Source organism: Podarcis filfolensis (assembly GCF_964270895.1).
Source record: "Podarcis filfolensis genome assembly, chromosome: 10".
NCBI lineage: Eukaryota > Metazoa > Chordata > Lepidosauria > Squamata > Lacertidae > Podarcis > Podarcis filfolensis.
In genome coordinates this window covers 29,486,878-29,498,906 of record NC_139612.1, presented here as the reverse complement: position 1 = coordinate 29,498,906, position 12,029 = coordinate 29,486,878, and the positions used below count along the sequence as shown (strand labels likewise).

General features: G+C 42.3%; 1 protein-coding gene across 2 annotated transcripts in view; it reads left to right on the top strand.

Moving 5' to 3' along the window:
- PPM1H (protein phosphatase, Mg2+/Mn2+ dependent 1H) overlaps positions 1-12,029 on the top strand; it is a 92,423-nt gene that overhangs the window by 68,559 nt on the left and 11,835 nt on the right. For both annotated transcript variants that reach the window (XM_083574555.1, XM_083574556.1), the window contains exons 7-8: positions 8,625-8,688; positions 10,749-10,856. In XM_083574555.1, coding sequence (XP_083430681.1) covers positions 8,625-8,688; positions 10,749-10,856 — 172 coding nt within the window. The remainder of the gene's footprint in view (positions 1-8,624; positions 8,689-10,748; positions 10,857-12,029) is intronic.

Here is a 12,029-nt window from a genome sequence, read left to right as displayed (position 1 = left end):
CAGTTGTGAAACATTTCGGAAGCCAAACAGGCTTCCGTAACGGATTACGTCCGACAACCAAGGTTTGACTGTACTTGTTTTGTCTCAACTAGCCACCTGACTGCTCTTTAGGCCTTATAATATGGCTTATAAGTCTTGCCCTCTTTTTTTTTTTTTTACTGAAATAAAATAAATGCCATGATTCCTAAGGGATCATCTTTGGAATGCAGAAATCTTCTCTGTCGTGTTCAGCTGCAGGCAAAGGGTTAATAGCCAAAGCCATGATACAGGTTGCCATATGTCCTCTTTTTCCAGGACACATCCTCTTTTTAATGGGTATGTAAAATGAGAGTCGTCATAGTGATCTATAGTTAAAAGTAGAAGTCTATAGTTAAAAGTAGAAGTCCTCTTCTTTTGCTCTCCAGAATATGGCGACCCTAAGTTGATAGGAGTCAGGTGGATCAGCCTATGCCATTCATTTGTCCCCAGTGGCTTTGCTGCTTTGTTTCTGTAAGCTTTCCTTGCAGTTAGCGGGCAATGTCCATTGGGTATCTATTTATTTTGGTGTATATCTCCCCCTTTCCTCCCTTGCATGCGTGCGTGCGTGCGCACACACACTCATTCTGAGGCTGGAGTCCTAAGGGCAGGGGACCCTGCAATGTTTTCTGCTTTCATGGAATGATGCCTGTCAAATTGGCATTGTCCTTCCTGATAGAGCAGGTATTCAGGTCTCTTGAGTATTTGATTTTAACAAGCAGCTGCATTCTAATCTTGCTTCTTGTTTCTTTCTTTCTTTTATGCGCGTTTTCTAATTTCGTCTGGGGTTGACCTTTTTTGCTTTTCTCTTGCAACTAGCACCAAAGCTAGTCTGTTTTAATTCCAGTTGGCAAACAAAAAAACAAACAAACAAAAAACATGGTCCCAGAGGAAGCCCACTAAACACAGCAGCTCATGTGTGCTTTGCGTTGTGTAACTTGCATGTTGCGTTCAGCAAATGTTGTAGCTGTGGGCGCTTCTCTTCTTCTTTATTGCTCTGTTCTGTGGCACTTGACAGCCCAGCCAGGCAGTCTGGCAGAGCAGGGGATAAGTAGATTGAGAAATGCCACAGAATAGTTTATGAAGCCAACACCAGATCTGCACTGCCTCCTCCCCTCCTCTTTAATATAAATTGATTTATTGAATCAAGTGCAGAAGCCCTGGTTCCAAAACCTTAGGCGTTATCCTCCAGAGAGCCGCCTAATAAAAGAGGCCCAACTGACAGTCCTCATTAGCTTTGCCACAGATCCCAAGGCAGTATTTAAAGTGGCAATGTCCCTTTCCCAGACCTGGATTTATCTGCCAGCCAGTGCCGACGGGCCTAATTAGCTTGCTCTTATTAGTCTTATTCAGATAAGTGGTCTTCTCTAACAGTCTGACTCCAGGGTACAAAGAGCAATCCGCAGCCTGCCTGCCTTATGCTTCCACCTGCTCAGTTACACCTTGCTTTCTAATTCGTATAATTCTCATGAGCTCCCATGGAAAATGGTGTCTGTGTGTTTAGCTGGATTTTTTGTTTTGCTTTGTTTTTCCTAGTGAAACATTTCAACTTCCAGCAGTGATCATGATTTTGAGAAAGGGAACATATCTCAAGTGCGCAATTAAACAAGCCCTTTCCCCCCTCTAGTATGTGATATATATTTCATCCAAGTAGCTTTTGTGGGTTTTTTTTATAAAATATAATGGTTATGGAGACAGCAGTCCTGTTTTAGGGAGCGGGGTGGTTAAAGAAAGATGACTGCTGTGTTAATCTGCAGCTACTGACAACAGAAGGAGACAGAAGATAGAAGCGGAATTAGATTTAGCAAAAGCCCTTTGCAAGGGTACTTTTGGGTTCCTGGCGTCATGCGCCCCAGAGAAACATAGCTCCCTGTATTCTGTTTGTAACACGTTTCTGGAATGATAAATGGCTGTTCACAACATGCATGTTCTGCATCTTTTCAAGATTTGCAGCTCTGGCTGCAGGAACAGCAGGGGAGAAGATCTGACCTGCTGTGTACAGCACATCTCCTGGCAATGACAAATGACTCTTCTTTCCCTAAGTGCACACATGCCAGAGGAACAGAGCCAGTGCTGTTGGAGCAGGGCCAGCTGGAGACAACAAACAAACCAGAGAAGCCCCATAGTCACCCCCTAACTGTGAGGGAAAGAATAGCAGAGCAAGATGTGTTTGGGTAGTCTGCTTCTTGTGATTTTTTGCACTGCCTTATCAGTTTTGTTGTAATCTCCCAAGATATGTTTAGTGTGTCATTTCCCTCCACATTAACACAGGACGACCTTGGAAATAAGTACTTTTAATTGGTGCCTGAATATTCCTAATTGATATTTATTTAATCTCGCAGCAATCTGGAGGCCAGTGTGGTGTCATTACTAGAACATGCAAAAGGCAACCAAAATGATAAAGCAACTCCTGGTTAGCCATTGTGAGAATAGGATGCTGGACTAGATGTTTCACTGCCCGAATCTAGCAGGCTCTTCTTATGTTCTTCTCTCTGTGTGCTTGCTTGAGAAAGTCAGGTCCATATTCCCATTCAGCTATGAAGCCAGCTGGGTGGTCTCGACCACTTTCAGCTTAACCTATCTCATTAAAGTAATGCATGATCTTGTGCAACTTATGCAATTTTCTATTTTCCTCTTCCTATAAATTGTTGTCACCCCTCCTCTTTCGTTACTGGAACCTTGCAAACATTTTAATGTTGCACCTATCTATCTACCTACACAAGTAATACAAACAGAAGCTAAAGTTTTGATCTCACAGTTGAGGTCTGCAGAATTCTGGTTGATCTTTTTATTTGTGAAACTGAACAAGTGTGTTTTTTTGTGTGTGTGTGTGTGTGTGTGAGAGAGAGAGAGAGAGAGAGAGCGCACGCAAGTGAAAGAGAGAGAGCACACTTAGCTGCAGTTGCACAAATCCAGGCTTAAACAAGAAACCCAAAATCAACCCACAATCCTCCAATAAGGAAGTGCATGTGCAAATAATATTTGGTCCAGGACAATGACTAATAAAACTGAAATGGAAGTGTCACACAAGAATTTCAGCCCGGGTTCACTCTAGATTCCATTTCTTATGCTCTAACTAATATATATAATAATGCCTCTGTGTGAAATTCTTTTATCTGGAAGTTGTGTCTTTTGTTCAGAGCTAGCCCATGCGATCGCATCACATGGACTTGAGAGGTGTGTTCTGGCCATCATTCTCTGTGACATTGCTAAGGATTTTGCACAATACACTCAGCTGTGTTGGCACATGGTAATAATAGACTAACCCTTGGATAGTTTGCATCGTTGGAACACTGCTGCCTTGGCCTGCTTGTTAAGTGTTACTGTCTTTGACAGCAACACAGCTGAAGCAAGAGTAAAGAAAATAGCTATTCCCAAATTGTGCATGTTGCTTAATGGGCTTGTCCTTAGCTTTGATTTCTCTTACTCTGCATAAACAGCTAAATGAAGAATCCTGCCTAGCCAGGCTTTGAAATTCCAGAACTGAAGCCCCCCTTTTAACATAGAAAGTGTGTGTGTGTTTTATTGAATTTCAGTAAATACTATTATAAAATTACCCCCCCCCCCCAACAAACAGTAACAAATTACCCTCCTCTTGAATTCTTATGAACTGGGATTAAGTCTCACAGTTCAAGAAAAGGGCACCAATGACATATCTGTGCAGCAAAATAAAAAAGAGATTGTTCCTGAAAGGATGTCTTGCTTCACATTTCCTGGAAAAGTGGCACACTCCAGCCTTAATCTTCTGATGCTAAATGAACCCCGTTTTAAAAGCATTTGCAAGGATGTAAAATACTGACAATACTGATTTGCGCCGTCTTCCTGTAGGGATTTCTTTCTTTCTTTTTGGTACTGGATACTTCTAGTACCTGCAGTTTTACTTCATACTGTGTTCAGACTTCACTTGTTTTCTTATCACCACCTTCTTAGAATGCATTGCATTGTACGAAAGCAAGCAGAGTTCCTTCACGTTCACTCTTACCAAGCTCCAGTTGGATTTAGCTCCTTCATCCTTGTGGGTCTGTTCCTGGCCTTTCCACAAGATGCTTTGCAGCTTCCATGGCCTCGTTTCCCTCCTGTGGTTTCTTTATTTCTTCAAGGGAAGAAATTGCATTTGGAATCTGAAGCAGTGCATAAGCAAGAGACTTGTGCTGCTTAGGGACTTTGGAGGAGAGCAAGGTGTGAGAGCAGACCTTTTAGAATGCATCACTGTTTGCAGCCCTGAGAAAAAGTTAAGAGGCAAGTCTCTACTTATTCCCCACTGCCATTTACTAAAAAGGGGTGGTTCACGCCTCCTGCAGCTGCCTACTAGAACTTCCCCTCTTGCTTATGTTTGCATAAATATAGATTACCCATGGGCATTGAGTTACTAGCACACCCTTCTGAATATGTATGAATCAACACATAGCAAACTTGAATGAACTTCAAGAACTTTTGTTTCCGTATAACATAGTCCCCTAGGCAACCTACAGTAGTTCAGGTAAAAGTGCCACACTGATCCTGCAGACTGCTCGGGTTGCCTTGGCACTCCAGGTATCTGTGTGTGATGAAGCAGGAAGTACAGCGGCTGGAGGGCAGGTGGCAGAAATTCCAACCTGAACCTGAATGAGCACAGGTGAGAGAGCATTATTGCCACCTATCAAGTGCTGGTGTTGACATTGCACCTGCATTTAGCTGTCTGGCAGAGGTCTTATGGGTGGTGAATGGCCAGGAGAGCAGTGCTCTGATTCTGTCAGCAACCTGATGGGACAATTTTGCTAGAACAATAATAATAATTTTATTATTTGTACCCGACCCATTTGGCTGGGTTGTCCCAGCCACTCTGGGCAGCTTCAAACAAATATAAAAGCGTAATAAAACATCAAGCATGAAAAGCTTCCCTATACAGGGCTGCCTTCAGATGTCTTCTAAAAGTTGTATAGTTATTTAACTCCTTGACATCTGATGGGAGGGCGTCCACAGGGTGGGTGCCACTACCGAGAAGGCCCTTCAGATAAATCCTTGAGATTTAGACAGAATTCTGTGTCACAGATGAAGCAGATGGTAGTTGTGGTAGAAGGGTCAGCGGCCTGGGAAGAGGGCTTTCTCTGTGGTAGCTCCAAAATTGTGGAACTCCCTCCCCATAGAAGTGCATCAGGCATTATCGTTACTCAACTTTTGGCACGTGCTAAAGACATCACCTGGTCTTGTGACAACTGAAAAGTATTTTTATATGACCTTCCTGAAGTTGCATCTTATTTCAGTGGTTGTTTGGTATTGATGTTTGGTTTTGTTTCAGTTTGTATTGTTTTTGATATAGTAGCCTGCCTGGGAAAGTCATGGTGGGCAAGAAATCTAACAAATTAAGTAAACCCATTGAAATTAACTTTATCATACAGTGATTACATTGAATGTACTCAGTGTATGACCTTGTCAAATATCATCTATAATCCTGTAAGACTTGATGGGACCTAGCTTGTAAGAATGTTAGGCAAGTTCATAGAGAATTGGGACTTTCAATGGGCTGTTGGTCATTAGGCAAACAATAAAAGGAAGAATTTATTCTCAGGAAGAGGAGATGGATGTCTCCTTTGTGACCTGCTTGTCAGGATTACCAGCTTCCCAATGATACCCAGCTGAGCACTATTGGAAGCGGACTATTGTGCTAGCTCGTCCCCTTCAGCCTGGTCTAGCAAGGCAGTTCTAATTTGGGACAGTAAATCATTATGCTACATCCTACTCCCTACCTGATGCTGTTTGCCATGTCCTAAGCAGGATTGTCTGGAAATCCCTGTATTTCCTGTGTATCCATAATAGAGGTAAAATCCTGACACTGGCCTTTAAGCTATACATTTGGAACAGGCCCCAGCAATTCCAGCCATGCCCTTTTTGAGTATGTTCACACTATGTCGTTGTTTAGTTTTGTTGTTTGTTGTCCTTAAAAGGCAGCTTTAAATTGATAACAAGATATGAAGAAAATAGGATTCCCAGTCAATGGCACATTCAGGCATTTAAAAGAAGGTGTGTGTGGCTTAAACTGGGGCGTAGGAACATGCACCTGCAAGCTCACCCCCACCTGCGTTCTCGTATGTTCCAGGTATGTCCGCCCCACCCCAGGCCATCCTAAAAGGCCTGAAAAGAGCTTGGAAATTGATTTGGCTGAACCTTACGACAGCGTTCCCAATTTCAGGGAAGCTTGCAAAGCTGTTAAACTGAATGTACCCACATGCCTTCTTCAGACCCTCCTTCTCAGTGCAGAAAGTTGGAGGTGGATCGGACATTTCTGCACCTTGGTTTAAGCCAGTGTGCATTTTTAGAACACCAGAATAGGGCAAAAGATACATACCTGTTTAGTGTAACAATTGAGTGACATCCGTGTTGTTCTTCCTCCAGGTTAAGAGATGGTGTCTGTGTGAAAGCCTGGGTGTAAAAAAAGAAGTGTGGGGAGGTAAATGCCCATCACTGAATTAAAAACCTTGTAGGGACAGTTTGTCAAAAGGGGAGAAAAACTACAACATAGTCTGTGTTCGGTTTCTGTGGAGTTAGAATGGGACAAGGCCAATCGGTGGTGCTACTGGGCCACTCCCAGGTGTTTTTTTGTGTGGAGGGGGTATCAAGCTACTGCTATGTGTGTTGTTGTTTTTCTGGCCTTCCTTTTGTAAATGTTGAATGCTATTTTCGTTTTCAATTTGTATCCAACTGCCAGCCTGCACACACGCTTACCCTTTAATGAGCGCTCCTGTCGAGTGCAAGAGGCCTTCACAAATGCCATGCGGGTGGCGAGATGGAAGGAAGCAGCAGCAACTTTCGAAAGTACAGCCTTTAGAATATACGATCCTGCATTTGCTTTTAAAAGCCATTCTGACGTGATCTGGTGCCGGGAGAATGTTAGGCTCAAGGCCATATTGCAACCTCACCTTTACTACAGTTTCCGTCATGCTTTGACAGCCGTTGATTTCTCTCAAAGGCAGTGGAGCTGCTGCTTAGCTGCGATTTTATTGTTTGGTGCTGTTGGATTAAACGGATCTCTCCAGAGTTGTCATGCTGGCATGCTTTGAAAAGGAGCTTCCTCTATTCTCTCTTTCTCTCTGTCTGGGTTTGTGGGATGACAGCAGTGGCACAGCATATTTAACACACTGTGCTCTGCCTATAAGTGACATGGACAGCATAAACATAGTTTTATTGCTTTGCTGTCAAGCAAAATTGCCCAGATAGGTGTGCACTGTAAAATAAGAATGGGGCGTATGGTGTGGTGGGGGAGGGAGACTGGGCAGGTGTATCAAACAATTTTTCACAGCTTATTTTTGAGTCCCTTTCAACAATTGCTAGCCTGTCAACTAGAAAAAGAGCTGCTTCCTCTTCTTTGACAGGTCCAGTTTTATCCATGTCCCAGAACAATATACCATTAGCCAAGGTTAAAAAGCAGGACCCCTCCCCAAGTTTAATATTCAATGGCCAGGTCCATGAAAATCCTGTTTTTCAGAATCTTCATGCTCAAATCTATTTGCAATGGCACATAATCTTAGTCATTAGCTGTAGACTTCTGTGCTTTCCTGTCTCTCACTAACAGAACCCTCAATGCTCATCCCTCAGTGACCAGAGAAACAATAGTGGTTGTGGGACTCCCTAAGGAGATAGTGGACTCTCCTTCCTTGGAGGTTTTTAAGCAGAGGTTGGATGGCCATCTGTCATGGATGCTTTCGCTGAGATTCCTGCATTGCAGGCGGTTGGACCAGATGATCCTCAGGGTCCTTTCCAACTCTACAATTCTGTGATTCTATGAAATACAAGCAGAGCAGACCTGCCTATTTCATTTCTCTCAGGGTGGCTTCTTACCACCCTGGGTAAGGACACTCCCCATGTGGAAAGTAATTGTGCACAAAACAACAGTATGCAGTAAACTTTCCCTGTATATAGTGGACCCTTGGGTCATTTACAGCTTCTCAGGGCACATGCAGCAGGTATAAGCACCCGTATACGCCAATCAGCCTACAAGTGTCTGGTGTGCTAATTCCAACAATGAGCTTCATTCCATATTGACTCACCAGTAATTATTTGGAAGGTGTAGGGGATCCTGGCACCGAGAATTTCTGGCAAGTTTGAATGTCATAGTCAAGGTCAGATGAGCATTAAATAACCTGATGAAAGGTATATCAAACTTCAAGCTTTCCTTTATGTATTTAGCTTCTGATGGATTTTTTTTTAAAGAGCTGGTTTATGCCATCCTTTATCTACAAACCCTGCTGTTTCTCACAGCTCCCAATTAACAATGAGATTCCATTCTTAAATGGATTTGTGTTGTTGTTCGGTGGACACTGCGGCCCACACTTCTAGTAATTGGGATGTTTTCCCAACTTACTTTCTCATCCGTTATTAAAATGAAAAGGTAGGGATTGTTGATAAAATTACATTATGTTCTTTGCTTAACTTTTTCTTTTGCAAAAAATGGTACCATCCAGTAGGTGTAGTATGAAGAGAGAAAGAGAGAGAAATCAGGAATGCATTGTAAAGTTGGAGCCTAGACAAACTTGTGGAGAAAAAGCAAAAACAAGCAAACAGTCACCTAGTGTCAGGGCATTGGGTCAATAATTGAGTGCAATCTTTATAAAATGCTGTTTATCTTCCCACAGGGCATACAAAACTATTGAAGAGGATGACTTGAAGTTTCCTCTTATATACGGAGAAGGCAAGAAGGTAGGAATCAGTGTTTTGCCATTTCAAAGGAATATGGTGCCTTATAACTGTTTACCACTCAATTTAGCCTCAAGCAGTCCAACGTTTTCCACTTGCTATCTCTTTATTTTATCGTTCTGACAGCTTGAAAGAATATTGTGCCTGCCGTAAATCAGTTCCTGCTGTCTGTAAGGGGGAAAATGCAGTCTATGGGGTGTGTGTGAAAGCAGTTTAATAACATTTATGGATGAATTTTCTTTTTTCCCCCACTTAATTATTTTGTTTTCTTTCAAGCAATCGGGACTGAGAGAGGCTTTTTGAAAATAAAATATTTATTTATTTGATTTGCAGACAGCTCACTGCAGCTTGACTACTACATTAAATGTGATCCAATAAAAGCTGGGAAAAGACAAAAGACGTAATGTTTGTTTAGTTAGTTTTGAGTACAATCTTAGTGTATTGGGATCAAGCAAGACTGAACTCTTATTGGTGCATGAATTTGTTTTGTGTATGTGTTCTTAGCTGCATTCAGTGCTCGGTTCAAACTTAGGAATAAAATTCTCTTTCAGGAGAGGGGTGTGTGTGGAAATACTGAGAATGCTCTTGAAAGAGATGCATAATTAAAAACAGCAAGGTTATTTGCACTGATCCCAGCATGCCTGAGAGATACAACTCTAGGATCAATAAAAGGGCACTGAAGTCTTAGATTATTGGCATTGGTGTGCTCACACTGTTTCTAAGCAACTCTTTCCCAATGGCTTTATTGCTTATTTGATTTTTGTTTTAATAGCCTATCTTCAGAATTAATCTAGCTATGCAGGACTCAAATCTGTACGATTTGATGGGCTGGTTTGTTTCCAGAAGTATTTGTACACCTGCTACTTCTAAATTTATTTTTCTCCCTATTTTTGTGTTTGGGCTTAGTGGGTTTACTTTGCAGTGTATTTTAGAGCCAGAATTGAGTGTGTCCAGTATTGCAGTAAACCAGTACCATCAGTAAAATGAGGTATCTGCACCATAAGCTGTCTCAAGAATCCTACTCTTTTGCTAAGGGATCTTGAAAATACCCCAGGGCCGATGCAAAGGTGTCAGGAAGGAGGGAGGTTGGTAGAGGACATTTGATTGTTCTGTGGTGGCCTTCCCCAACCTTCTGCCCTCTAGACTACAACTCCCATTAGCCCCATCCAACACGTCTAGTGGTCCGCGATGGTTATAGTTGTAGTCAACTTCTGGGAGCAGCAGGCTGTCCCAAGAGTTTTCTTGCTAGGTATTTGTTGTTGTGTTCATTGTTTTGTAAAGAACTGTTGCCTCTATTTTAGGCCAAAAACCTCCCCAGTCTTTGCCAAAAATTTTTGTATAATGAAAGAAGGGTACAGGTTATGCCCTGTAGGTGTTTATATGATTTGCCATTTACTTGAATGTGTGCAATTACTGTAGGTCTCAGATGACCAGTCTTGGGCAACATTCCCTCAACTTGCTTGGTAATATAGGCTTTGACTCATGACAGGATATGGGCTCTTGATATGTAACCACATATTTCAGGGTCTGGAATGCAGACTGTCTTGGATGGGGTTGCCCTCACCTTGAAGACACTGGCTTGCAGCTTGAGGCCACTCCTTGATCCAGCATTGCTTCTGTATGATTGGATGGCAGTGGTGACTAGCACACCTTTGTACTGGTGGCTGTGGTGATGAGAACAGCTTTCTACCTGCTTTGGCTCACATGCCAGCTGCCTTTTTGTGGTGGGCATACTCCCCAGCCAACACAAGATTAGACTCAAGGGGGTTGTCTTCCTTGGGTGTAGGCTTTCCAACATGGGACAGGAACCCTGAATATGCCATGTATGTGTACGATAGCAACCCCCCACCCAACAAATGCTGAACGTGTTTGTTGGGGAGGATATCCAATCTAGGTGGGGTGTGACTTCTTCATATGTTCCTACTTGCCCCTTCATGCTTTCAAGCAAACATGTGAAGTGAGCTTTTGAGTAGGATTTATTGGTGCAGTTGCTGGTAACAGCTTTCACATAGACACCTGACTCCCAGAACAGCCCTGTAACTGGTTTCTTTCTCCGTTTCCAGGCTCGTGTCATGGCAACTATTGGGGTTACGAGAGGACTTGGAGACCATGACTTGAAGGTGCATGACTCAAACATCTACATCAAACCTTTTTTGTCCTCGTCGCCAGAGGTAAAACATTCACACCTTTTTTATGGGAACAGGACAAGGGACCTAAACTATGGCTTTAAAAATCTTTGCAACGCGTTTTGACCTGCTTGTGAAATATTTAGGTGTCCACATGAAAAATGGCTGCAATGAACACCTTAAATAGGGAACATGGTCGTGGCTTAAGGAAAAGATGGTCAAAACTCATTCCATGTCTAAGTGTACCATTCTGTGCATGTTTACTCAAAAGTAAGTCCCTTTGTTCAGTGGGGCTCACTCCCAAGTAAGCGAGTTTAGGATTGCAGCCAAATATGGCTAGAGGATGTAAGTTAAATTTATAGCTGTCTAGAGGGATTTAGAAAGCCCATAAAACACATTTGACAAACATTAGTATAAAAGTTATAGAACCATAAAGTGGACATTTGGCGCTCTGTACTGGAAATTGACTACAGGGCAGGAAACATAGAGGAGCTGTTTGGTGGGTGTCTTATTTTTTAAAAGCGAACCCTAAAGGGGGGAGGGGGTTAATTGGCGAGTACAGCAGATAATAAACCTGAGTACCAGACTTTAAAAGTTACATATAAATCATTTGGATTGTATTTCTATGTTTGTCAGTGAGTTAGATGAGAAGGAAAAATGCAATTAAGAGAGGATTTATTTTATTTAAGTAGCTCTGTTGATCAGTTGTAAAGTAGCCGAGGATTGCTTATGTCGACTGTTTCTCTTGAATTCCATAGTGAAAAATGGGTCATATCAGGAGTGTTGCATGTTGTGCTTTGAACTTGGTAAAGCTTTCAAAACACATTTTGTGTCATTTAGGACATCTTCACATAAAACTCTTAAGCCCAGAATAACTCCCAAGGTAACTGTTTTCCCTGCTTCAGGCCATCACTTTCATAAAATATATGACCATTTCTTAGGGAAGAAGACCCAGAAGAACGACAAGGATTTCAAGGATGAGAATGAGAACATTTTGTGGCTAGTTGAGTCTGAAGTGATAGAAACATTTTCTACCTGGGTGTAGATTAAAGGAGTGTGTATCAAGATGGTGCTGCTCTTGTTCCTAGCTGGGTGCTGTACCATAAAGCAAAAAATGAAGAGAGTGCTCAAGACAGGTAGCTATCTTGAATCACCCTCACATACACTATAGGAAAATAGTGATGGAACACATAGTGCAGTGGTTGGGAACAACCTAAT